The sequence below is a fragment of the Ursus arctos genome, unplaced genomic scaffold, assembly GCF_023065955.2.
Source record: "Ursus arctos isolate Adak ecotype North America unplaced genomic scaffold, UrsArc2.0 scaffold_16, whole genome shotgun sequence".
Lineage (NCBI taxonomy): Eukaryota > Metazoa > Chordata > Mammalia > Carnivora > Ursidae > Ursus > Ursus arctos.
The window spans coordinates 23,265,771-23,290,640 of NW_026622830.1; the positions used below are offsets into that span (position 1 = coordinate 23,265,771).

The following is a 24,870-nucleotide window of genomic DNA, read 5'->3' on the forward strand; positions in this document are numbered from 1 at the left end:
AGGCATGCTGTCAGGGCTGGGGTGTGATGCGTCGGTAGGTCCCGTGCCCTCCTCTGTCCCCCGTCAGCTCGGCCTGACTTGTCCAGACTTCCCCTCATTGATCCCAGCTCTGCCCTCTGGGGCCACATCCTCTCTAGGACAGCCATCAGAAGTGAGCTCAGTGGCCCGTCTGCACATGCCTGTCCAGTTCCCACATGCATTCCCGGCCTCAGTTTCCATTGTCTGCCTGTTCTTCTGAACGGTCAAAGCCTAGAGTGCATTTTCATATGTGACCTATTGGCGCCAGCCCTTTGATCCTAGATCCCCCTACTCTGAGACACAGCTTCTTCCAGACAGAACCAAATAGAGGACCATTCTCCACTGAACTGTCCGCTCCATGAGGACTTATCCTTGCTTAACCCCCAATGCCTAGTATGAGGCCTGACGCCTAGCAGATGTGCAGTAAATGTTGAATAAATCAAAAGGCAGCAAACATCTCCCAGCCCCTTGGTGAATGGAATATGGGACAGAAGAGGGCAGCCTTAGCCACCTGGGCCAGGGGTCAACATTTGGGTCGCAGGTTTTGGCAAGCCCGGGCTGTGGAGAGTTTCCTCCGAGGGACCACCTCCTATGCAGACCAGATGTTCCTGCTGAAGCGAGGCCTTCTGGAGGTAACGGCCTGGAGGAGCCAGGGTGTTGGGTGTCCCGTTCTCCCCGCAGCCCCATGCATCGCTCTCCTTCCCGAGCCCTAGACAGCTGGACAGGGGCAGCCGCATCTCTATTTTAAAGCACCAGTGCAGATTGCCCCAGGACTTCCCCCAAGTTCCCAACTGCGGGTTCCCGTAGGTGCTTAACGGATGCTTGAGGGAGCTGGGGGTGCCCATGGAAGACTAGAAGAGTCTGAAGTTACCCAGTAAGGCCTTTTGACCCTGCGGATATTTTGCTGTTAACCAAAAGTTAATTTCCTTTTATTGTAAAATGACCTTCAGAAAAAGCAAAATTTACAAAAGGCAGGGAGCAAAATGGCCAAAGATATAATTGGTTTAAAAAAAAAAAAAAGGGATACAAATAGGAAACTGACCCATGAACTGTAAAATCCGTAAGAAATTCATCCAAATTAGCATAACTTCAGGAAAACGAAAATGAAAAATGTAAACGGTTGAACTGTCATAGAGAACTTTATTAAGAAGTTAAATTGGCTTTACGTTCCTGATAAAAATTCATTGATCTTAGTATAACCTTTTTTATTCATAAATATGAAGACAAACCGTGGGGTCAAAATGTGTCCCGTGCCCTTAAACCCTGGGCTTCATTTACTTGAATGGCCTCAGTGCTCAGGCAGTGGCCAGTGTTACTTCTGGAAACAGCTCCTCTCCCCTGCAAGCTGGGGAGCCCTGGGCAAGCAGGAGAGCTCATGACTGCCTACCCCAACCCACCCCCAACCCGCTGGTGAGGTGCGGCAGCATGGTCCCGCCCTTGGAGCCCCCAGCATCCCCAGATGAGAATCTAGACAGGGGAACAGGTTCCATCAACTGACGTGGATGCTTACGCGAAGCAGGTGTCCCGTGGTTGGGGCTCCATGCCCGGCCCTGGTGGGACACAGGCAGCCGGCAGCTTGGACGAGCACAGCCTGGGGGCGGCAGCCACATCTGCCTGTTGGCCCCAGGGCTCAGCCAACTTCCTGCCTTCATCCTGTCCTCTCCCACCCCCAGCACATCCTGTACTGCATTGTGGACAGTGAGTGCAAGTCGAGGGATGTGCTCCAGAGTTACTTTGACCTTCTGGGGGAGTTAATGAAGTTCAACGTTGATGCATTCAAGAGATTCAACAAATATATCAACACTGATGCAAAGGTAGGACTAACATGGGCTCCGTGGGGTTCGCCGCATTGTTCAGAAGTTGTCTTGCAGGGGTGCTGGGTGGCTCAGTCGGTTAAGCATCTGCCTTCGGCTCAGGTCACGATCTCAAGGTCCTGGGATGGAGCCCTGCATAGGGTTCCTGGGTCAGTGGGGTGTCTGCTTCTCCCTCTCCCCCCCCCCGCCCCCTGCCCTGCTCATGCTTGCTCTCACTCTGTCAAATGAATAAAGTTTTCTTGGAGCCCTGGCCCTTGCTAGTCTTCAAGTCCTGTTTTAAATTGGAGAATACTGGGGAGTCAGTGGGCATTCTTCAGCAAACAGTCAGTCACCTCTGCTCTGTGCCAGGACTGCGCTAGACCCTGGGTGTACAGGGGTGATCGGCGCAGCCCCTGGGAGACGGTGGGAGCAGGTGGGCTGTGACATGGCCCTGAGGTGGTGCGGTGGGTGCCAGCACGAGCCCCAGAAGGGCGGGACTGGGCCTGATGTGCTAGCCTCATGGGCTGTTTGACAGAGACACAGCTCAGGCTAGTTGAAGTGAAAATGAGAGGAATGCAGGACCCATCGGTGCAGAAAACACTGGGCTTAGCGTCCGATGTGGCGTGAGCTGCTGCTGAGGGGCAGCTCACCCAGCTTGTCCGGGCCTCGGTCTGACCAGAAGCGTCTGGGCCTGAGTGAATGGGTGCCCCTCGCCACAAGTGCCCACCCTGGGCCACGGCTGTGCGCGGCGGGAGCCTGCCACCGCCCGTCTGAGCTCGGGCCCCGCTCCAGTTCCAGGTGTTCCTAAAGCAGATCAACAGCTCTCTGGTGGATTCCAACATGCTGGTGCGCTGCGTCACTCTGTCGCTGGACCGATTCGAAAACCAGGTGGACATGAAAGGTAAGAGAAAGCCGTAATGCCCAGGCGAACCGGCCCGCTGTGGCCGCGCTCGTGGCAAACACCCAGCATCTAGCAAGGAGACAAAAACGGCTAGAAGCAGCTGCCCCAGATGCCCTCGTGGCTGGGGTCAAGGTTGTGGCTCTCCGGGAGATGTTCTTGGCTGCCTTGACTCTTCTCTGTCATCTGTGCTTCCTTTCATAAGACGCACGTTTTAATAAAAGTGGAGAAACTATTGATGCAAGCAAAATGCAACACACACACACCCCCACCCCCGCCGTTGGAATTGCCTGGGGTGAGAGGGGCCCAGGTGGTGGGCCGAGGGGAGGGAGGGCCTCAGAGAGAGGTGGCCCCTGCGCCCACTGAGGGACGAGGGGGTGGTGAGCTCCTGCTGGGGCTCCTGAGAACGCGGGCTCTGCCTGGGAGGAGCGCTGCCAGAGATGCACGCGTTCCTGAGGCAGCCGCCCCCACTCCTGTGGCCGCTTCCGTGGTCGGGGCTCCCAGCTCCGGAGTCAGGACCCCAGGGCGGGTCTGGCTGGAAGCCTGAGGGGCGTGTCCCTGGGCCTGAGCCACAGACCAGCTGTCACACCTCTGCCCCTCTCTCCCCAGTTGCCGAGGTCCTGTCCGAGTGCCGCCTGCTTGCCTACATATCCCAGGTGCCCACGCAGATGTCCTTCCTCTTCCGCCTCATCAACATCATCCACGTGCAGACACTGACCCAGGTGACGCGCCCTGCGGACGTGCCGGGAAGGGAGATCGGAAACAGTCTCCCTCATCCTGGAGCCCGATGGTTGATCTGTCCCACCTTCCCCTAGTAGTGTATCTTGATCCATCTGTTGGTTCCTTGGAAACCCTGCCAGCTATTCCGAGGACTTTTTCCAGTGAGGGATCAGTGCCCCATTTTACAGACAGGGCCTGAGCGGGTAGCAAGTCTCCAAGGTCACGGATGGGTCGGGATTGGTACTGAGTTCTCGACTCCAGGTCCAGAGCTCTCGGTGCCCTTCCTGCTGTGAAGGCTTTGGGGTTGGACTTGATGCTGCCTCCCACCCCCTCCCTGACTAACTACGGCTGTGTCTTCCCCTGAGCTTCACACTCCTCTTTTCTAGAATGGGGCTGATGCTGTACCCCTCAGAGGTGGTTCTCTGTTCCTTCAGCTCACACACACGTACCGAGGCAGGGCTCTGGGCTGGGGCTACGCAGTGAACCAAACAGGCCGAGACCCTTCCCTCGTGCTGCCCCCAGCCTCATGCGGAGTGGGAGTTAGAAAGTGAGGCGGCCGCACCTAACGCAGGCACCCCGCCCTCCCTGGGGGTCGACGCTCCGGGAACCAGAACTCCCGGGAAGAAGGGATGCCTGAGCTGACCCGAGGAGCGGACTGGAACCGGACTGATGACGAGGGTCCCACCAGGGCGGGGATGGCTGGTGGGTGGAGGAGGGACAGGAAGGTGCTCAAGGCAGTCCACTGGCAGCTCTGGCGTCCTTCCCTCCCCCGTCCTCCCAGGTCCGTGCCGCTCGTGCGTGGCCCTCAGGGTCTGGGCGTGGGACACCCTCCTCCCTGCCCCGTGGCACCCCGGGTCCACCAGGGGCCCCCCGGGGCGCTCCGCCCGCACCTGACCTGGGTGGCCTGGTGCCCGGCAGGAGAACGTCAGCTGCCTCAACACCAGCCTGGTGATCCTGATGCTGGCCCGCCGGAAAGAGCGGCTGCCCCTGTACCTGCGGCTGCTGCAGCGCATGGAGCACAGCAAGAAGTACCCCGGCTTCCTGCTCAACAACTTCCACAACCTGCTGCGCTTCTGGCAGCAGCACTACCTGCACAAGGACAAGGACAGCACCTGCCTGGAGAACGTGAGTGTCCCCAGCCCCGGGGGTGGCGGCTGGGCTGCGGGGCCGCGCGGCGGGCAGCTCTCTGTGCCCTTACCGAGGCCCTCCCCACGGGGTGCCGGGTTCGACCTGGGTCCTCCAGGCGCCCCCCAGCCCCTCTCTCTCTGCCCAGAGCTCCTGCATCAGCTTCTCCTACTGGAAAGAGACCGTGTCCATCCTGTTGAACCCAGACCGCCAGTCACCCTCCGCCCTTGTCAGCTACATTGAGGAGCCCTACATGGACATAGACAGGGACTTCACCGAGGAGTGACCTTGGGCCGGGCCTCGGGAGGCTGCTGGGCCGGGGCCAGTGCGGGTGATCGTGGGTATGTGTGCCGCACGCCGTGACCTGTCCATGCCCCCCCCTTGCCTCCCCGCTACTGTGCCTGCCCCAAGTCTTCAGGTACAGGCTTGGTGGGAGGGAGCATCTAGAAGCCTTTGGCCCTTGGGTCTGAGGGCCCCAAGTATTGGGGAACCTCGGTTCCTTCAAGATCCCCATGATAAGGACAGGGACACTCTGCCCACCCTTCCTTCAGAACCCTGGGGCCCTGGCCCACCCAGAGGTAAGGGAACTTTTAAAAATAGCTCTGTCTGAGCTCTTGCCCAGTCTCTTGGCTGTCAGTCCTGGGGTGGGGAGGGAGATATGGGCACCCTCCTCCAATCTGTGAGCCAAGCTTGCTCTGGCCTTTGGACCCAGGCAAAGGCTTCTGAGCCCCTTTCCCCTGGGCAGGGGTGGGGGCTACCAGAGGACGCTGCCTTCCCCCACACCTGCCCCTCTGTCCCTCCCTCGTTTTCCTTTAGCTCCTCTGGTCTGTTTGCTCACTGGCCGCTGTGTTCATCCCAGGGGGTTCCCCTAGAAGTGGGGGCCTTTTTCTTCCATCCCTTGGGGCACAGGGTGGCTGTGCCCTGCCTCGGGGCAGCGTCTCCTGCCTGAGCCCGCACACATAGGAGCCTGGCTAGGAGCACACCCTCGGCCCCTCCTTGTGTTGCCAATTTATTAACAACAAATAAATCGATTAAATGGAGACTATTAAAGAACTTTATTTTAAATGACGGATGTGGACCTGACTTTTGTCCAGGGACCATGTGTTCCTTTTCCCGATCCTCAGAGGAGGAGAAGGCACCCAGCTAGAGCTGCAGACAGGGCATTTACTCAGGGTCCAGCAGGGCTTGGGGCGGACTGGGATGAAGCGGCAGGAGAGGGCCCACGGCACGCCACGTCTTCAGAGCCCAGGAACTCCGGCGTCACTCCTTGTGCTAAGGGGACAGGAGTGGCTGAGTGAGTGCCACCACGCACACCCTCGGGCAGAGGGTAGGGGGTGCCCCGTGCAGCCCCTCACCTTGGGCCCCAGGGCATCCCGGGTCCGAGCCCGCAGCTTGTTAGCCTGCGTTTCTGCCATGTCCGCCCGCTCCTCTGCATCATCCAACTCGTGCTGGGCCTTGCGGTACTTGGCCAGGTTAGTACTGGCCTGCTGTTCCTGGGGGCACAGGCAGGTCTGGTCACCCTTTGGTCACTGAGATAGGGGGTCAGTCTGGTCCCACCCCATGCCCAGAGGGGTCTGGCTTCTGGTCCTCAACTGCTCCCCTCCTCCCGCATCACCAGTACCCACGGCAGGAACGGGGGGCGGAGGGGGGGAGGTACGCAGAAGGGGAATGCACATGGGGTCCCCTCGGTGACAGAGCTAGGTCCTTTCCCTAGCCAAAGCTGTCAGGAAACTGTCCCTCTTCCCACTGGGACAGTGGGGTCACTGCCGACACACAGAGCCAACACCGGGGTAGGGGGGCCCCTCTCTGGCTGTGAGCAGCGCAAGCAGCGCTGAAGGGGAGTCACCAACTTCCAGGCCCCGGTGGCCCAGACTCGGGTGCACTCACCGCCTCCTCAAACTGGCGTTTGTAGCTCTTGACCTTGCTCTGCAGCTTGTCCACCAGGTCCTGCATGCGAGCCAGGTTCTTCCTGTCCTCCTCGGCCTGGGCAGGCAAAAGCGACTCAGGTCTTGCCCAGACCAGGCCAGCTCCAGGGTCACCCCTCGAGGCGGACCTGGTCACCCACCTGGTACGCGAGCTCCTTGACCCGGCGCTCGTGTTTCCGCACCCCTTTGAGGGCCTCGGCGTGCTTCTTCTGCTCTGCGTCCAGCTCGGCCTCCAGCTCCCGCACCTGCGAGCAGCCAGGGATGGGCCAGCTGCCCGGGGCCTACCCTCTGGCCGGCCCACCCTGCCAGGGAGAGGACTGAAGGGCCTCACGCACCTTGGCCTCCAGCTTCTGCACCTGCTTCTTCCCGCCACGCAGGGCCGCTTGCTCAGCCTCCTCAAGCCGGGCCTGGAGCTCCCGCACCGTCTGCTCCAGTGTCTTCTTCATCCGTTCCAGGTGTGCGCTCGTGTCCTGCTCCTTCTTCAGCTCCTCAGCCATCATGGCTGCCTGTCGGCGGGGGGGGGCACGGTCGGCATGGTCAGGAGGTGAAAGTCCCTTTGAACTCAGCTCTGGACCCCCCACGACCCCAGCCCAGCCTCACATCAGTGATGGCCTTTTTGGCCTTCTCCTCGGCTTCCCGCCTCTCCTGGGCAGCCTCCTCCACCTCCCCGCTCAGCTGGCTCAGATCCACCTCTAGCTTCTTTTTCTGGTTCAGGAGGCCTGTGTTCTGGGGGGAAGCAGAGCCTCAGAGTGGGGGCCTGCTGGCCACACCCTAAGCCTCCCCCCCTCAGTGTCCCCGGGTCCCTCCTGTCCCCACCTGCGAGTGCAGGAGGTTAAGGCGCTCGGTGGCCTCCAGCAGCTCCTGCTCCGCCAGCCGCCGGCTGCGCTCTCCCTGCTCCAGCGCGGCCCGCAGCTCCTCCAGCTCCGCGGCCAGCAGTGCGGCCCGGCGCTCCAGGGCCTGCGCCTGCTCTCGGAGCTCAGCCGCCAGCCGCTGCTCCTCATCCCGCCCCGCCTGCTCCTCCTTGAGCTGGGCCTGCAGCAGCCGCGTGGCTGTCTGGGCCTCCATGGCCTGGCGGGCGGCATGGCCCAGCTGTAGCTCCAGGTCGTTGAGGTCGCCCTCCATCTTCTTCTTGAGCCGCAGTGCCTCATTGCGGGCCCTCGTCTCTGCATCCAGCGAGGCCTGCAGGGACTCCACGGCCCGCTGGTGGTTGCGCCTATAGGGCGGAGGGAGGAGAGGAGGGCTCGCGGCCTCTGAGAAGGGGGTGCAGGCACAGGTACTGGACCTGCTCTTACACTCGCCCAAGGAATGCCGCAGACGTGAACCCATTGTGGGAACAAATGACTCGTCCTTTCCTGGTTTCAGGCCCCTTGTGACTGCCTGTTACCCCTCAGGACAAGTTTACGGACAAAAGTGAGGCTCCAGACAGAGGTGGGCTGAACCCTGGCTCTCCCTGCACCGTGTAGCCCTGAGCAAGTCCTTTAGCCTCTGAAGGTAGCCTCTAGACTGGGGACGACAGCCCTGACCTTGACAGAGTTCTCGGGGAGGGGCAGACCAAGTGTCTGTGTGCACAGAGGGGCCTGGCGCACTGCCTGCCTGCCTTCCTCCTGCCTGCAGGTGGCCAGGATGGGAGGGGCGTTAGCCTCCAGGGGTGGTGGTGGACGGGGATGCCTCGAGCCCGCCCCCCCCCCCGCCCCCGTACCTCAAGTTAGTGCACTCCTCATCTTTCTCGGCCAGTTTCCGGTCCACCTCAGCCTTGACCTGGGATAGCTCCAGCTGGATCCTCAGAGTCTTGGTCTCCTCCAGCTCCAGGGCTCCCTGGAACACAGAGCAGGCAGTATGGGCGCGGGGGCCGCGAGCGTGCGCGACAGGAGAGCAGAGGTGTGGGGGGGGGAGCAGGGTGCCACCCACCCCGGCCCTGTGGTCAGCCCCTGACCTCGGCCTCCTCTAGCGCGGCCTGGAGCTCACTCTTCTCCCCTTCCAGAGCCTTTTTGGCTTTCTCCAGTTCCTGGATGCTCTTCCCACTGAGGCTGACCTGGTCTGTGAGGTCACTGATCTCCTCTGCAGAGGGAACAGGGCACTGAGGGGCCACCCCCATGCCTCCTGCTCCAACCCAGGTCATTTCATTCACTCCTAATTCCAGGGGGACCCCACCAGGGCACCCTCCGTGACTCCCAAGGTGCTTCTGATGACGCCAGTGCAGTTCTGCCCCCAGGGGGAGCATACCCTGCAGGTTCTTGTTCTCTCGCTTGAGCGTCTCCAGGGCCTCGAGCGCCTCCTCGTGGCTGTGCCGCAGCCGGAAAAGCTCAGTACCCAGGCTGCGGGCCTCCCTCTGGGCAGCCTCCAACTCCCGCTGCGTCTCCTCCTCCTGCCGCCGCCGCTCCTCCAGTGCCCGCTCCAAGTGCCGCTGCTTCTTGTCCAGCGCCGCAGCTGCTGAGGTGGCCCGTTCCAGCTCCAGGGTCACGTCCTCTGACTCTGTCTGCAGTCGCAGCTTGGCCTTTTCCAGTGAGGAGCACTTGGCATGAGCGGCCTCCACTCCCTCCTCTGCTTCCTGCAGCCGCAGTGCCAGCTTCTTTCTAGGCCACGGGAGCAGACGGTGGGAGGCTGGCCCAGCAGTCCCCACATCTCCCCTCGCCCCCTGATGGGTCAGAGGCTCAGGCACCACCCCTACGTGGTGACGGCCCTGTGGGTAAGGCACTCACTTGGCCTCCTCTAGCTCCTCAGTCCTCTGGATGGCATCTGCCTCGTACTTGCTCCTCCACTGGGCCACCTCGGCATTGGCCTTGGACAGCAGCCGCTGCAGCTCGGCCTGGGCCTCTGCCTCCTCCTCGTGCTGCTCCCGCAGGAGGTCACAGTCGTGCCGCAAAGCCTGTACAGCATGGGCCAGCGCACTCTTGGCCTGCAGAGACCCCAGCGACCTCAGCATGGGACTGGGCCGGCAGCCCCAGTGCCCACCCTGCCCGCTCCGGGGTGGCCGGTGGCCAGCCCACCTTGCTCTCCTCTTCCAGCTGCCTCCGCAGTTCCTCCAGGCTCTGGGTGGCCGAGGCCTTGCCCCTGCTCAGCTGGCTAATCAGAGACTCCTTCTCCTCGAGCAGGCGGCTCAGTTCCCCTGCAGGCCAAGGGGTGAGCAGCAGGTCAGGCGGGCTCTTGAGGGGCGGCACCAAAGGCCGGGGGGGGGGGGGGGTGGCCCAGCCGAGCCCTTGGCCTCACCGCTCTCAGTCTGCAGCCGCCCACGCTGAGTGCTCGCATCCGCTAGCTGCCGCTGCAGCTCTTCCACCTTGATCTTGGCCTCGCTCAGCTGATCCTCGTAGGTCCGGCACAGCTTCTCTGCACTGGCCTGGGATCCAGGGTCAGGAGTCAGAACAAGTTTGTCAAGCACAAGGCAGTGTCTGGGGCTGCCAGCCGGGGGCTGGGACCTGGGGTTGGGAACTAGAAGGCTAGACGTGGGCTCAGGAAGCAAAGGGAAAGCAGTGCCCAAGTTCAGGGTCAGAGATTATGCTGGACCATGGTTTTAGAAGATGGGTGTCAGACGTGAGAGGGCCAGGGTGAGTTAGGATACTGGAGTCTGAAGTCAGCTGCAGACTGGTCAGAGGTCAGCTGTCAGAACTGGTGGTAGAAAGGTCAAGGGCCAAGGTTGGGTGCTGGGGTTTGGGACAGGAACAGTCAGGATAGAGGTCAAGGACTGAGATGTTAAAATTAGATGCTGGGTCAAAAAATGACCTGGAGTCAGGGCACAGAGTTTAGTAGGAGTCAAGGTTTGAGGTCAGGACTGGTGTGGGGTTGGGGCTGGATGACAGGTGAATAGGTCAGGGGCCAGGATCAGGTACAGGGTCAGGCCTAGTGTGGGTCAGTCCTGGCATAAGGGTGGCCAGGGACTGGCGGGTGGGCTCAGCGCTCGAGTCAGATCAGTTCAGAGCCATGATGGGTATGGGATCCGAGCTCAGTCAGGAGGGGTCAGAGGTCGGGGTCAGGAACGGGGCAGACACCTTGCCTCGGGCCAGAGTCTCCACATTGGCGCCCAGATCATCCACCTCCATGCGGAGCTCGCTCTTCTCCTTTTCCAGCTTCTGCCGCACCCGCTGCAGACTGTCCACCTGCTCGCCCAGCTCGGCCGCGCTCTCGGCCTGCTTGCGGCGCAGGGCAGCCACGGTGGCCTCGTGCCGCAGCGCCGCCTCCTCCAGCTCCCGCCGCAGCCGGCCCAGCTCGGCCTCCCGCTTGCGGCAGCCCTCCCGCTGCCCCGCCGACGCCCCGCCAGCCTCCTCCAGCCGCTCGCTCAGCTCCTCCAGCTCCCGGGCCGCCTCTGCCCGCTGCTTCTCCACGCGGGCCCGGGCCGCCCGCTCCGCCTCCAGCTCCTCTTCCAGCTCCTCCGCCCGAGCCTGGGGACAGGCAGACACGGCAGCGGTCACCTCCCTGTGCTGCTGGCCCTGACCCTTCCCACCCCCGGGCCCCACACACCTGCAGTTCCTTGATCTTCTTCTGTAGCTGCGCCCCGAGGAGCTGCTCGTCCTCCACCCGCAGGTTCAGCTGACTCAACTCCGAGTCCTTCCTGGAGGTCGTGCGGGGCGTGAGCCAGGGCCGGGCAGACTGCCATCAACCAGCCTGGGGTCCCCCAGCCTTCCAGTCTCCCTGCTCCCTGCCTGAGGCACCCAGCCCTAAGGATTCCACACCCCGCCCCCCCCGCCATGCCGTGGTCCCTCTCAAACCCCCAGCCTGGCCAGGGCCCTCGGTCCAAAGAAGGCAGGACACTACCACCCATGTCCTAGGGCCCCCCGTCTCGATCGTCCACGTTCATCTTCTGCAGGGATGCAGAACTGACCCCAGAGCCCAGAGGGAGAAACAGGTTATAGGCTCAGGACGCCACCTGCTGGCCAGGGGCTCAGGCTGGCTGCCCACCCCATGCCTACTTCTTGAGCTTCTCCTCCAGCTGCTGCTTGTCCTGGGCCGTGTCAGTCACTGACTCCTGCGTCAGCTTGAGGTCACCCTCGAGCTTGCGCTTCGCCCGCTCCGTGTCCATGCGCAGCTTCTTCTCTTGCTCCAGGGAGCACTCCAGCTGTGGAGCAGGAGGGGTGGACAGGTTCAGGCGCCAGGCCCAGCAGGCCCCCGCCCTGGCTGCCCCAGCCCCCCTTTGTGCCCCCCTGGCCTCTGCAGGGGGCCGGCACTCACATCCTCCACTTGCTGCTCCAGCCGGAGCTTGGCCTTGGCCAGAGCGCTCACACGGTCCTCCTCGGCCTGCAGGTCGCCCAGGGCCTGCTGGTGGGCCTCCTGCAACGCCTTCTTCTCCTTGGTCAGTCTGGCCACCGACTCGTCCAGCGCCGCCATCTCCTCGGTCAGGTTCTTCACCTGTGCCCGTGCCGGGGTCACCATGAGGACGTCCCTCCCACACTCTGGTCTGAGAAGCCACCCACCAAGTCACAGCAACCGCCCCTTCCAACTAGGGGACCCCAGGCAAGTCACTTCACTCGGAGCTTCCAATTCTCAGTAGATGCTAGCTTCCTTCGGTGTAACAGGTTCCAGACAGTCCCGGTTTCCACTGTGAGCACCTGAGCGGGCAGCTGACCCCGCGCCTCCCTCCTCCTCCCCCCCCATAGCAGCATCACTACTCCGGGTCCCTGAACCGCATGGGGCTGTGGGAGGGGCCCGATGGCAGAAGGCATGCAGAGGCACTGGGGCCGGGCTTCCTGCCCTCAAGAGGCCTGCGGTCCAGGACGGATGACAGTTGCTAGCATTTGCTGAGCACCTACCGTGTGCTTGGCCCTGTGCTACGCCCTGTGCTGAGTGCTCGCAAAAGCTCGTTACACACTGAATCCTCAACTGCCCGAATGAGGTAAGTGCTGCTATTAACCCCACTTGACAGATGAGCAAACTGAAGCCCACAGAGGAAGTGACCCGCCCGCGGCCACCCAGCCGGGGTGTCCCAGAGCCTGGAGGTGGAGCAGCAGCTGCCTGGCCCCCCAGCCGGCCAGGCCCACACCTTGTTCTCTGTAGCTTGCTTCTCCTTCTCGGCCTTGGCCAGTGTCAGCTCCAGGTCGTCAATGTCCTTCTTGAGCTCTGTGCACTCGTCCTCCAGCTTGCGCCGGCGGGCGGCCAGGTCGGCGTTCACCTCCTCCTCGTCCTCCAGCCGCTCGCTCAGCTCCTTCACCTTCGCCTCGAGCTGCACCTTGGACTTGATCAGCAAGTGGCAGCGCTCCTCAGCATCCGCCAAGTTTTCTTGCTCCTGGAGAAGGATGTGGGGGGTGGGGCAGAGCTAGGGCCAGCTGAACCAGCCAAGGGACACCAGGCCAGGCCCTGGAGAAAGTTCGTGTGTCCATGCAAAGGTCTGACACCCATGCTCAGCTGGGCTCTGGGGACCAGCAATGCTTCTGACCTACCTGCTCTTGGCCCTGAAGGGGCTCAGGTGTGATGCAATGAGGGCTCAGGGAGAGGGAGAGGCAGGGACGGAAGCAGATGTCCGGAGGGGACATCGGACAGGCTGGAGCAACTCAGAGTGAGACCCGAACACGGGCTCGAGGAGAGAAGTTCTGGGTGAGGCCTTCCGGGGGGATGGGCAGCAGTGCCCCAGATAGGTTTGGGTACTCTCTCCCACCTCCCCGTTTCCTCACCACCTGGCTGCCTCCCGGTCTCCTGCACTAGCAGGTGAGTTTGGTGACCACACCCTGTCTTCCCACCAGCATGTCCCCAGAGCTACAGCGGGGCCTGGTGCACAGGTGATACTCCGTGTTTGCGGAAGGAAGGAATGGCTCTGTGGACGTGGGGAGACTGCAGACTCTTGCTCCCTGCCCTCTGGCTATGACTGTTACTTGCCACCTGGCTTCCCAGGGGAAGGGAGCATGGGTCTGTCTCAGGGAAGGCAAGGAAGGGAGGGCGGGGGAATGGGGCTCCACTGCCACTTCAGCAGGAAGCCAAGGTAGCAGGAGGCAAGAGCATCGGGACACATGCGCAGACTCTGAGGGCAGGGAGGCTAAGCGTGGCCATGAGCCCGCAGGCCTCCTCTCATGGCACGTCTGGGACTGGGAAGAAAGATCCAGATCCTGAGCACCCGGAGCATACCAGGTCTACCCTGGCCCGGGTTGGGGGGGGGTGGTTGTGATATTTCCTCAAAGCAGCCTGGGGTTTTCTGGGGTGCCAGGGGGCACAGGTCATCAAGGGAAGCCCCCCTTCCCCTCCCCCACTCACAGCCTGCAGCTGCAGGGCCAGGTCATTCTTCTCCTGGGTGACACTGACGTGGGTCTCCTCCAGCTCCTGGCGCTTGGCCTCGGCAGCAGCCAGAGCCCCGCGCAGCCCCCGCAGCTCCGCCCGCAGGGCCGCCAGCTCCTCCTCCGCCTGAGCTGAGCGCAGCAGCGGCTTCATCTTGAAAAAGAGCTTCATCCATGACCAGTTCTTGACGGCATTGAAGGCACGGATATTCCACTGGATGGTGAACAGGGCGTCCCTGGGGAGGGGAAGGCCCAGGAGGCCGCAGGCTCAGTGCTGCCCCTCGAAGTGACAGCCCGACATTCCCGGGGCGCGTGCCCCGCACGAGGCTCCGCACTGAACACTTTCAGCGCGGTCTCTCATCTTCCTGGCAGCCCCGTCAGGTGGGTCTAACGCCTCTGCTTTATAGGGGAGGTGGGGAGAGGCCCAAGGTCAAACGGGTCTGCTCCCTAATGTCCTGGTGGCCCTTGAAAGTATCCTGACCACAGTCACAGCTGGCTACTGTGGTCCTCGCAGATAGCCAGCTGTGACTGGGTCGGAGACTCACACGGCCCTTCTGCCGCTGGAGAGAGTCACAGCGCCCACTCCTGGGACTGTCGTGCACTTTAACCAAGATAATGCAAATAAAGCCTCCTGCCTGGGGCCTGGCACTTCAAGTCTTGGAAAACACAGGTTGTCATTATGACCATTCTGGGCCACACTCTGGGTGGCCTGCGGTGGAGGGAAAGGCGCTCTTGCCCCAATGTTTGAGGTGAGGAAATGGAAGCTGGCAGCTGAGGGGCACAAAACAGAACCCTGCCCCTTCAGAGGCACCCAACCAGCCCCAGGGGATAAGCTGACCCCAAGACAGATAACACGACAAGCTGTGGAGAGCCTGGGGGTCCTGCCAGCCAGGGTACTGTGGTCCCGCCCCCACCCCTGGCCCCCACACACCTGCCACCAAGCAGGCGCTGGTGCTCCAGGCGCATGAGGCGGCCCCGGCTCCGTGCCTGCAGCAGCGTCAGGACCTTGGCCAGACGCTGGTCACGAAGCTCCTCCAGGACGCCTAGAAGCCCAGCCTTGAAGAACACCTGGGGGTGGGGGAGGCACCGGGTGGAACCCCCAACCGCCTGTGTGTCGTCTGTCCAGTGGGACCACCCTCCATCCCACGTGCCCCGACCTTGGTGTGGCCGAACTGGTACTGGGTGTGCTCAATGTCCAGTGAGCCCAGGAGCTTCTCTGTGGCCTTCCTGCTGTCCATGAAGGTGTCGTCCGGGATGGCACTGGGGTTCAGGATGCGGTACCTGGGGGAGCAGGGAAGGGCTAATGAGGAGGAGGCCAGACAGGGGCGCAAGGACGATGATTCCCGGGCCTCGCAGAGGCTCCGCAGGGGCCCCACCGACCCAGCCGGCGGGGGAGCATGGCCGCACTGGGCAGTGAGCTCGTTCTGCTTAAAAAGCTCGGGCTGCGTTCAAATGCATTTTTTCATTACATTTGTTAAGAAATTGTATTTACAACAGGCATGCAGCACTTTTCATAATTTTTTAACTTACAATTTTTTATAATTCGTTTTTTTTAGAAGGCAAAAATATAACGAAGGGATATGGTACAGTGCATCAAAGCTGAAGGAACATTTGAGGGCGAGAATTCTCAACGACAGCAGGGGTTCCCAGCATGTCCACTGCTGTGGGTCCCAGTGGCTGTGGCCACACTGGGAAGGCCAGAGAAATACGAAAGCTCCCTCCCGAGGGGACTGAGGAACAAAGCACACAGTTCACTAGACTATGGGATATCTTACAGCCATAACAAAATGAATGCTACAAGTCATTAGACACCTGTCCAAACCCACGCGATGTCCGCCTCCAGGAGCAAACCCTGATGTAAACCATGGGCTTAAGTGATTATGGTGTGTCATCAGCTGTGACAGACGTCCCACTCTGGTGGGGGATGTTGATCCTGGGGGAGGTTGTGTGTATGTGTGGGGGGCACAGATATATGGGAAATCTCAGTACCTTCTCCATTTTGCTGTGAACCTAAAACTACTCTTAAAAAAACCTCTTAATTAAAAGGAAAAAAGGTGATGGTATAGACTTAGGTCTGCTGACAAGGAGCAATCTCTTTCTCTTCCATGAAAAAACAAACTCACAAACGGGTGAAGGGTGGGGGGGGAGAGGTTGAGAGCACACGCGCACGAGAGAGCACGTGTGCAAGCACGCCCATAGCCTTCGTGTCAACACGCGTGGGAACGTCAGAGTGGGTGACCACGGGGACTTCGGGAGGGGAATTACGGACCCCTACAGCCCCTAAAACCAAACTTTCGGAGGCAGAGGGAGCTGATAGCACTAACTGGCATCACATAAAGTCTAGTCTATGGGGACCCTCACTCCACTCCCAAGTCCACAGGCAGCTCCGCCTGCCCCCCTTCGACTCTGTTCTGACATCTGCTGAAGACATTTCAAACTTGACTTGTGTAAAGTGGAACTCCATCCACTATCCCTCCACCCCCCAAAATATCAAAAAACCCTGTCTTGGTATCTCAGTAAACCTACCACCAACTCCCCAGTGGCTCAGGCCCCAAACCTGGGATCATCCTCGTCTTGTTCTTATTCCCTATCCAATCCACCAAATTGGCCTATTGGCTGCACCTCCAATACTTACCATAAGCCTGCTGGCTACTCCCGCAGCCTGCTCCTGTCTCAGCCACGACCACCCACCCTGAGATGCCTGCCCAGCCCCCTCCCCAGTCCCGGTGCTCCCCTCGGTGATTGGAATCTCAGTCCTCGGGCCCTTGATCCCTTTGGTTCCAAGTGCCCATGCCATTCCCTCAGGCAGCTGCCTCCACCTGGGGGAGGGGGGGCTGTGTAGGAACAGGGGTGGGGTGGGCAGGGGAACCAGGGCCGGGCAGGGAGACACCCACCGCTGCCGGAAGTCAGCATAGAGCAGCCTGTTGGGGAACCCTTGGCGACAGATCCGGATCCCCTCCAGAACCCCATTGCAACGCAGCTGGTGTAACACCAAGAAGGCATCCATGACTCCTGGATGTGGCAGGGGTTCAAGGGAAAGGTTAGAAGTCAATGGAAACACCTTCATGTCCCAGAGAAAGACCACCAGCCCACAGAGGGGCTTTCTTCGAGACTGTGTGGGCTCCAAGGAGAGGGAAGACCCAGCTTCTCCATCTGCCCTGTCCGCTCCCTCCAATGGCCCCACCCCGCCAACCCAGCCCTGGGGTGACTACCTGGGGTCTTGTTCTCATTGGGGACAATGCAACGGACGAAGTGGGGCTGTGTGGCCCGCAGGTTGGTCATCAGCTTGTTGAGGTTCTCCTGGGGGTGGGAGAGGGGAGAAGACACAAGAGGGGCAAGAAGCAGAATTGGAAACCATTGCGGATCAGCCCACTAAGGTCTGGTGAGCCAGGCTTCTAAGCATGCCTCTGCACATCGCTCCTTTCACTCTGGTCCTGGTGACCCTCTTCCCTCTTCTGCTTGACTGGGTCCCCATCACTGCCACCGAAGACTTCACCCCTCCCCCCCACCCACCCAATCCCCTTCCCTCCCACGGGCCCTGTGGCTCCCTGCCCAGGCAGCGTGGGGACGGGAAGCAGCACAGACTTGCTGTGATGTTCACGTGGAGAGGAGTTAAACATCACTGCAAGTCTTAACGGCCGCCCGCCCAGGGTGCAGGGGACAGAGCAGGGACCAGGGATGGGGGTGGAGGCTGGCAGGGGAGGGCCTGCACAGGGCCCAGCGTGGGCCTCACCTTGTGCAGCTGGGACACCGTCTGGAAAGATGCTGCCTTCTTACGCTTCTCCTTCACCCCAGACTTGGGGGGCTCGGCTAGGAGAGACAGGACCAGTCACTCTAGGGGATGTGACTCTGTGAGTACCCTACAGGATGGCGATCTTGTCCCTCTGTACTCACTGGAACAGGAGCCTGAATAGTTCTCGTAGAGGGTAGCCAAGAGCTTGTTCTGCGACTTTTGGAAGATAGGAACCACCGTCTCATTCAACGGATCCTTGTTTTTGTCCAGCCAGCCCACGACGCTGTAGGGCACCTGGCGGAGACCGGACAGGTGCTGACAAGGGTGGGTGGGGGCACGGAGACTGAGAGAAGGGGGGGGGGGCGGTCAAGGGTTGGGGTTCCCACAGGCACCTACCACGCCCGCATAGTGGGCCACCTCAAAGTGGGCCTGGTATTTGCGCTTCTTGTCAGGCCGTGGCTGCTGGAAATTGGGTGACTTCCCCGCATGATTATCATAGAGCTTGGCCCGGAAGCTGGCATCTGAGGCCTTGGGGAACATGCACTCCTCCTCCAGGATGGACAGGATGCCCAGTGGCTGGGGACAGGGAACAAGCTTGAAGGGCTGCCATGAGGCCAGCCCATCCTGGCTGGCCCAGATCCCCATATCCCAGAGCCCTTCCTTCTGGAAGCCTTCCCAGACGCCCCAACCACCTGCTGGGAGGGACAGAAACCAGACAGGTGCCTAGGAGTCCCGTCTTCTAAAAGAGAAGTTTGCAGCTTGGCTGCCAGCCCCCCCTCTGCACGATTCACAGCTCTGGGCTGGCCTCTTCGCTCACAGCTGCACAAACTCAAACTGTTCCCACTCACGTCCCGATGCCTGTGGTCTCTCTCTTTCTCTCTCTCTCTCTCACACACACACACACCACACACACACACACACACACAGTAAAATAAAAAAAAAAAAAAGCAGTTCAAACTTTCGCTTCCTCACATACTAGCAGGTAGGCCCTTGGGCCTCAATTTCTAACCCACAAAGTGGGGAGTGAATACTTTCAGTGATTTCACAGCAAAAAACTACTGACCCCCCAAATGTGCCAAAGCAGGAGATCACAGAAATGCGCAAAAATCACCTGCTGCGTGAACTCCTGTGGCTTCTTCAACAATGTTCAATGTTCAAAATACATTTTCAGAGAAAAAGTAAGATGCGAAATGAGTGCGAGTCTATAAAAGAAAACGCGTGCCCAGGATAAAGGGTTTGGAGACTTACCGAAGTGCCAGATACAGGCTGTACAAGGTTAGGATTAGGGGGAGATGTTTTTTTCCCCCTTTACTTCTGATTTTTCAAATTTTCTTTGATTTTTCTTTCTTCTGGTCTTTGTACAACGGGAAAATATGTGTAACCACTCAAAGCAAGAAGCAAACAGACCCTACCCTGCCTGCCCCCAGCGCAGTTCTGAGGGTCCAGTGAGACCGTGGCTGCAATAGGGCCTCGTGAACCACAGAGTCGTGCATGCCCAAGGGGCTGTGGTCAAGAGTGCTGGGTGCACGCTCACACGTACTCAGCAACACCACCGCCAGCAAAGCTACTCACAGCCATGCACGCTGCCATTCACACACGTGAACGGAGACACAGTCGCAGCCACGCTCACATACATGTGCACGTGAATGCTTGCACACGCTTGCCAGCCAGCACACATCCGTTCCAGCTCACTCACCACACCCACAGCCCCTTTCCTTGCAGGGACCTTGGCCCAGGCCCCACCTTCTCGATGAGGTCAATGCAGGGCTGCAGGTCCAGGCCGAAGTCGATGAAGACCCAGTCGATGCCCTCCCGTTTGTACTCCTCCTGCTCCAGCACGAACATGTGCTGGTTGAAGAACTGCTGTAGCTTCTCGTTGGTGAAGTTGATGCACAGCTGCTCGAAGCTGTTGAACTGCGGAGGGAGGCGCCGGGCTCAGTGGTCAGGGACAGGGAGACCCACAGAGGACCGGGGTGCGCGTGACTTCACCCCCACCCATCCGTGGTCTCACACCCTGGGGAAGAACGGAGCCCAGGGGCATGAGCCTGCTCTCACCTCAAAGATCTCAAACCCCGCGATGTCCAGGACCCCGATGAAGAACTGCCGGGGCAGCTTGGTGTCCAGGGTCTGGTTGATCCGCGATACCAGCCACCGGAACAGCCGGTCGTAGGTGGCCTTGGCCAGAGCCCCCACGGCAAACACCACCTGGACGCATGGAGAGGCTGGTCTAGGGCCCGACGGGGAGGGGGTACCTGTCCCAGCTGTCCCCAGGTGGGCCCCGGCCTGCAAGCCACTCACCTGTTCCACACTCTGGCCCTTGGTCACATATTCATTGCCCACACGCACTCGGGGGTGCAGAAGGCCTTTGAGGAGGTCCCCACTGCTGACCCCCATCAGGTAGGCAGCCTTGTCAGCACCTGGCAGAGCACATGGGTGGGTTAAGAAGAAGGAGGCCAAGAATATGGGCACTTGGGGGCTCTACTGGCCTCTGCCTGGGGTTAGGAGAGGGAGGCTGGGAGAGGTGGAGTTCAGGGCAGGCAAACTCTATGGCTCAGATGAGTGAGGGTCTGGAGTTGAGAAGTCAGGGGTTACAGTCAGGGCCAGGGAAAACTGAGGCCAAAGGTTGTAGACAACGGTTAGGGTTAATGGTCACAGACAAGACACTGGGATCAGGGTCAAGGTTGATGACCAGGTCAGGGCAGGGTCAGGACCCCTCACTCTCAGTGCCGTCGGCCTCGGCCTGTTCCTCCCGCTGTTTCTGCTTGAACTTCATGTTACCAAAGTGCAGGAGGGCCCCCACGATCTTATAGCAGGCGCACTTCTCATCCACGCTGAAGCCCAGGATGTCCATGGCATGCTGTGGCAAGGGACAGAAGATCAGAGAAGGCCAGGGGCCAGCAGAGCTAAGGGCCCTGGGACTGCTCCCCGGTCTCCACCCAGCCTCACACATGCCCACACCATCGGCCCCCGCTCTGCCCTGTCCCACCACAGACGTACATCAGTGGCCATCAGCTCTTCCCCATCGTTCATGTTGTCCACAGTGATGACCCCCTGGCTGCAGAAGTGGTAGTCGTAGGGGTTCATAGACAGAAGCAGCATATCTGGAGGCCCAGGGAGGAGCAGAATGGGTTTGGTTGTGTTCATTCAGCTACTCTCCTCCCGCCCCCATCCCAGCATGGGAGGCCCCGGGGGTCACCCTGGCAGGAAACTCTAGGGCCTTCCCAGGACTTCTCTGTAGCTGAGTTTCTCACCTCCTCCCCCATGCTCATGGCTTTGCTTTCTTTATGGTTTTCTGAGGAATGAGCCCAGGCTCCATGTGCGGTGCTAGGACACAGGGAGGACCACACTCTGCCCTTTTGGGGCTTGCAAGAGAGGGGAGCTGGGCCGAGACAGAGCCATTGCTTCCCCCCCTGGGGAAAGTCCCAGGACAGCAGAAGGGACAACCTTGCCAAGACGATGACACTGAGGGGCCCGTTCTCCAGTACGAGAAGGAGAGGGCTCAACAATAACCACAAGTCCCAGCTAAGGAGTGGGGGGACGGTCCCACCTAGCCCCGCAGGCTCTGACTCCCACTCTACCCACCCTGACCCTCACCCTGTAGCTCCGGCTTCTTCCCCGAGAGGATCTGGTAGTAGACGTGGTAACCACGCTCACCGGGCAGCTGGAAGATCACTCGCGACTTCTCCAGGAGATCTGGGAGAAAGAGGGGCACTAGCCTACCATCCCCTGTTTCTCCCCAGACTGGGTTGCCCCAATAGGGCTGAGGGGGCAGGGAGGAGGTGCCAGTGAGGGTCAAGGGTGAGTAGAGAGGCACTGCGTCCACACACCTGCCAGCACGTACTGAAGGGTGTCAGCATGGGAATGTGCGTCTGTGTGTGGGGGGGGGGGGTGTTGGCATTCGTCCTTTTATCTGTGCTCTCATTCCTTCATTCACAGAGCACGCTCCTTCCCTTCAGAGCAGAGCTTGTGTGTCAGTGCGTGTGTGCGGCGTCATGAATGACAACGTTCCTTGGTCATCACATGCCTGTGCTTATCCATCAGGGTCTGGCCACGCATCCCAAGGTGGGGACTGGTCAGTGCGGGGCCTCGCATGCGGCCTGGAGCCTGGTGTCTGAGCAGGGGGGCTAGGTCAGGTGGGAGGGTCAACAACCCCCAAGAGGCGGGAGGGCAGGCTTCCAGGAAGGACAGCGACTCTGTGTGTACGTGAGGCAGGGGCCTGCCCAACTGGGGGCCAGAGAAAGGACTGAGGTGGGCTAAGGACTCAATCACAAGCAGCCTGACTGCCCCAGTAAAGATCTGGGTCTCCATCTTAAGGTAATGGAATCTAGAAAAGGTTTTTAAGCCGAAATATAATGTGGTGAGATTAGCTTCTGAGAAAATACCACTCTGGCTGGAAGATCAAGCAGAGAAATGGAGGCTGGGAGACCATGTGGAGGCTGGTGGAATGTTCCAGGTGAGAGTAAGGTGGCAGGGGGTGGACAGTGGCCAGGGGATGGAGAGAAGTGTCTGGAACAGGTGGGAGCCCCAAGGACTTGAGGATGGATGCTCAGTCCGAGCAGAAAGACCCAGGCGTCTGTCCCCCATCCCCCTTTCCCACCCTCCCCTAGACTCACAGCTATCAATATCTGCGGATGCCAGCTTCCCAGAGGGACCGAAGTGAATGCGGATGAACTTGCCCTGTGGGCGGAGGAGCAGGCTCAGCTGGGGCCAGCCATCTGCGGGGCACTAGCTGCAGAAAGCTCCCACCACCTCCATTTCCCTGCTGCCAACCCCACCCACCTCTCCCACTGTCGCCACTCACAAAGCGGGAGGAGTTGTCATTCCGCAGGGTCTTGGCGTTGCCAAAAGCCTCCATGGCAGGGTTAGCCTCGATGATTTGATCCTCGAGAGTGCCCTGGTGACAGCAGCATGAGGGGTCTGTCAGCCCTGGTGCCACTGACTGGGAGATCAAGGAGCCCAAGGGTCCTGGGTATCAGCCCATTCTGGACAACCTCTGGTTGTGGGGGAAGGAAGAGGGGCTCTCTGGGGCCTCATTATCATTGCCTGCCCCACTCACACTGGCCCCATACTTACCCCAGTCTTTGTGGCCAGAAATTGCTGGAAAGAGAAGACAACATTAGAAATTATGAGGTCTCACCAGGCTGGTGGATGGGGGTGGCAGTAGTTAGCAGGACAGTGAACGTTAGTCACCCAAATGTGTAGCCCCCAACCCCCCTCCCTGACCCTGTCAGCACTGTTAGGAGGAGAAATGCTAGAAAGTGGGAACAAGCCTGGCCCTACTCAGGGGCCTGAGGCAAGGAGCTGTGTCTCAGGGTCTCCTACTTGCAGCCCTTCCCCTCCCCCAGCTCTGTCTCTGGCCTCTTCCATATCCCTTAAGTTTCCATACTCCAAGAAGTAGCCCCTGCCCAAAAGCCCTAGGCCTTCCTGACTGAAATCAATTCCCCTTCAGAGCCCAACGCAAATGCCCCCTTCTCAGGAAGGCTCCCCTGTGCTCTGAGGCTAGAAGAGCCCTCTTCCTGCTGGAACCTTCTAACCCCTCACCTCCCTCTGTAAGAGCCTTCTTCACACTTCTCCTTTGTATTTCGACGAGCTTCATCCCCATCGTATAAATATCCATTGTACAATTGACATTGTCCACTGATTATTATACAAGATGGCCCTGCCAGGTGCATATTATTAGCCCTAATTTGCAAATGAGGAAACTAAGACTCAGAGCAGGGAAGTGACCTCCAGGCCACACGGAAGTGAAGGGCAGGGCAGGAACTGAGCCCGGTGTCCTGCCTCCCATGACACCACAGCCACGGCATGTCTCATCTAGAGGGACATGTTGAATTGAAGGAATCTCCCTTCGTTCCTCTCCTAGCCTCATCCTTGTCTTCTGTCCATGTAGGTGCCTTTCCTTCCCTTCCCCACCCTGGCTCCCTGCAGCCTGGGAAGAAAGGAGAAGAAAGGAAGGAATGGCTTCTGGAATGCCAGGTGCCAGGTCACCAGGGGACTTTGGTTATTCACTCACCTCCAGGGAGCCCAAGACTTAAAAATCTCCCCAGAGGGGGCGCCTGGGTGGCACAGCGGTTGAGCGTCTGCCTTCGGCTCAGGGCGTGATCCTGGCGTTATGGGATCGAGCCCCACATCAGGCTCCTCCGCTATGAGCCTGCTTCTTCCTCTCCCACTCCCCCTGCTTGTGTTCCCTCTCTCGCTGGCTGTCTCTGTCTCTGTCTAATAAATAAATAAAATCTTTAAAAAAAAAAAAAAATCTCCCCAGAGACATTGCTGGGGGGATGGAGGCTGGAAGGAAATGGCAAGAGCCCCTCCTTCTGAGCTCCGCTTCCCACACTCACATCCGGGGCCTTTTGAATAGGGTTCTCTATGGCACATGGAGTCAAATCTGGGGCCAAGGGGGAGGGGACTGATAGGGCTTTTAAGTTCTAGCATCCATGGACCCTGTGAGCCAGCCTTTCTTTCCGCCTCCCTTGCCTGACCCCCACATACACCCCACCGTGCAGAGCTCCTTTCTGCTCCGCCCTTCCCAGCTGCATCCCTGCCAGCTCTGGCCTCTCCCTGCCCTCTGTTCCCGTTACTGGACCAAGCCCCAACTTTCTGCAGCATCCTCAGAGACACTGTGGGGGGGTTCAAAAATGGGGTGGGGAAGGGAGGGAGCAAAGAGCACCAAAAAGTCAACAACAAAAACAAAACAACAAAAACAATCACCACCACCACAACAAAAAACCAAAAACAAAACTGAAAGGAAAAACAAAAACAAAAGCAAGAAAATCAAATGGGGGGAAAAAGGAAAAGGCAAAAAGAAAAACAACATTAAATGGAAAAAAGAAAAGAAAAAGAAGAAAGAAAAATGCCCCAGAATAAAGCAAGGCTTAACAGGACCAGGAGTGCAGGCTGGATGGGAGGTGGCCTGGGGCTTCTGGAAAGAAAAGGCAGCCCATTTTGGGTGGGGAGGAGCACACACAGAGCTCTGAACAGCTGGCCTTGGGGGCTAAGAATGAATGTTATACCCAGAAAATTAAGATAAAAACATTGGTCCCCCATTATTTCAGAAATTTCAAAAATCCATACAGAAATCACAGGGTGAGAAACTGCCCCCTGACCCTGGCTGTTGGGAATGCCAAGCGCCCTTGGCTCTGGCTGGACTCCATATAAGCCTGCTTTTTGATTGACAGCAGGTAACTGTCTTTGGTGCATGAAAACCAAGAAAATGATCATTTCATAGTTAAAAGCTGCCTATTCGGTAAACTTTCAAAATACGGAGGTCATGACGGAAGGGAAAATTACATAAAAAGTTTAGGAACAGCTGTGGTCCAGCCCCTGTGTGTTACAGATGGGGCCGCTGAGGCAGGTCCAGATTTGGGTCCCACGGTGTGGAAGAGGCGGTCACAGCCTCTCTCAGTCAAGCCTTGCTCAGGCCAGAGTCTGCCACCAGGGTGGGAGGCTCAGGCAGGGCTAGAGGCTCTGG

At 59.5% G+C, this 24,870-nt stretch overlaps 2 protein-coding genes and 1 long non-coding RNA gene across 7 annotated transcripts in view; 2 read left to right on the forward strand and 1 right to left on the reverse strand.

Annotated features, from left to right (window-relative positions):
- Window positions 1-5,619, forward strand: part of TRPC4AP (transient receptor potential cation channel subfamily C member 4 associated protein) — a 67,150-nt gene extending 61,531 nt beyond the window's left edge. For 2 of the 3 annotated variants that reach the window (XM_026503348.4, XM_026503347.4), the window contains exons 14-19: window positions 560-650; window positions 1,692-1,832; window positions 2,604-2,712; window positions 3,319-3,431; window positions 4,348-4,554; window positions 4,703-5,619. In XM_026503348.4, coding sequence (XP_026359133.1) covers window positions 560-650; window positions 1,692-1,832; window positions 2,604-2,712; window positions 3,319-3,431; window positions 4,348-4,554; window positions 4,703-4,840 — 799 coding nt within the window. In that variant the 3' untranslated portion in view covers window positions 4,841-5,619. Of the gene's footprint in view, window positions 1-559; window positions 651-1,691; window positions 1,833-2,603; window positions 2,713-3,318; window positions 3,432-4,347; window positions 4,555-4,672 lie in introns of all 3 variants that reach the window. The other variant, XM_044385780.3, reaches the window with a different exon arrangement.
- MYH7B (myosin heavy chain 7B) overlaps window positions 5,591-24,870 on the reverse strand; it is a 40,786-nt gene continuing 21,506 nt past the window's right edge. For all 3 annotated transcript variants that reach the window (XM_026503346.4, XM_048222367.2, XM_044385779.3), the window contains 35 exons: window positions 22,476-22,499; window positions 22,204-22,296; window positions 22,016-22,079; window positions 20,997-21,095; window positions 20,400-20,503; window positions 20,121-20,259; window positions 19,701-19,819; window positions 19,458-19,607; window positions 19,146-19,316; window positions 17,799-17,978; window positions 17,564-17,696; window positions 17,403-17,479; window positions 16,882-16,969; window positions 16,564-16,681; window positions 14,827-14,950; window positions 14,601-14,737; window positions 13,650-13,905; window positions 12,448-12,690; window positions 11,640-11,816; window positions 11,381-11,526; window positions 10,932-11,022; window positions 10,463-10,852; window positions 9,687-9,813; window positions 9,467-9,585; window positions 9,179-9,375; window positions 8,703-9,052; window positions 8,413-8,537; window positions 8,179-8,294; window positions 7,296-7,692; window positions 7,080-7,205; window positions 6,815-6,985; window positions 6,620-6,724; window positions 6,442-6,537; window positions 5,910-6,047; window positions 5,591-5,826 (listed from right to left, as the gene is read on the reverse strand). In XM_026503346.4, coding sequence (XP_026359131.2) covers window positions 5,815-5,826; window positions 5,910-6,047; window positions 6,442-6,537; window positions 6,620-6,724; window positions 6,815-6,985; window positions 7,080-7,205; window positions 7,296-7,692; window positions 8,179-8,294; window positions 8,413-8,537; window positions 8,703-9,052; window positions 9,179-9,375; window positions 9,467-9,585; window positions 9,687-9,813; window positions 10,463-10,852; window positions 10,932-11,022; window positions 11,381-11,526; window positions 11,640-11,816; window positions 12,448-12,690; window positions 13,650-13,905; window positions 14,601-14,737; window positions 14,827-14,950; window positions 16,564-16,681; window positions 16,882-16,969; window positions 17,403-17,479; window positions 17,564-17,696; window positions 17,799-17,978; window positions 19,146-19,316; window positions 19,458-19,607; window positions 19,701-19,819; window positions 20,121-20,259; window positions 20,400-20,503; window positions 20,997-21,095; window positions 22,016-22,079; window positions 22,204-22,296; window positions 22,476-22,499 — 5,202 coding nt within the window. In that variant the 3' untranslated portion in view covers window positions 5,591-5,814. The remainder of the gene's footprint in view (window positions 5,827-5,909; window positions 6,048-6,441; window positions 6,538-6,619; window positions 6,725-6,814; window positions 6,986-7,079; window positions 7,206-7,295; window positions 7,693-8,178; window positions 8,295-8,412; window positions 8,538-8,702; window positions 9,053-9,178; window positions 9,376-9,466; window positions 9,586-9,686; window positions 9,814-10,462; window positions 10,853-10,931; window positions 11,023-11,380; window positions 11,527-11,639; window positions 11,817-12,447; window positions 12,691-13,649; window positions 13,906-14,600; window positions 14,738-14,826; window positions 14,951-16,563; window positions 16,682-16,881; window positions 16,970-17,402; window positions 17,480-17,563; window positions 17,697-17,798; window positions 17,979-19,145; window positions 19,317-19,457; window positions 19,608-19,700; window positions 19,820-20,120; window positions 20,260-20,399; window positions 20,504-20,996; window positions 21,096-22,015; window positions 22,080-22,203; window positions 22,297-22,475; window positions 22,500-24,870) is intronic.
- Window positions 12,331-15,736, forward strand: LOC130543774 (uncharacterized). The gene is made up of 2 exons (XR_008959377.1): window positions 12,331-14,050; window positions 15,226-15,736. It is a non-coding gene; the product is annotated as an uncharacterized LOC130543774 (long non-coding RNA).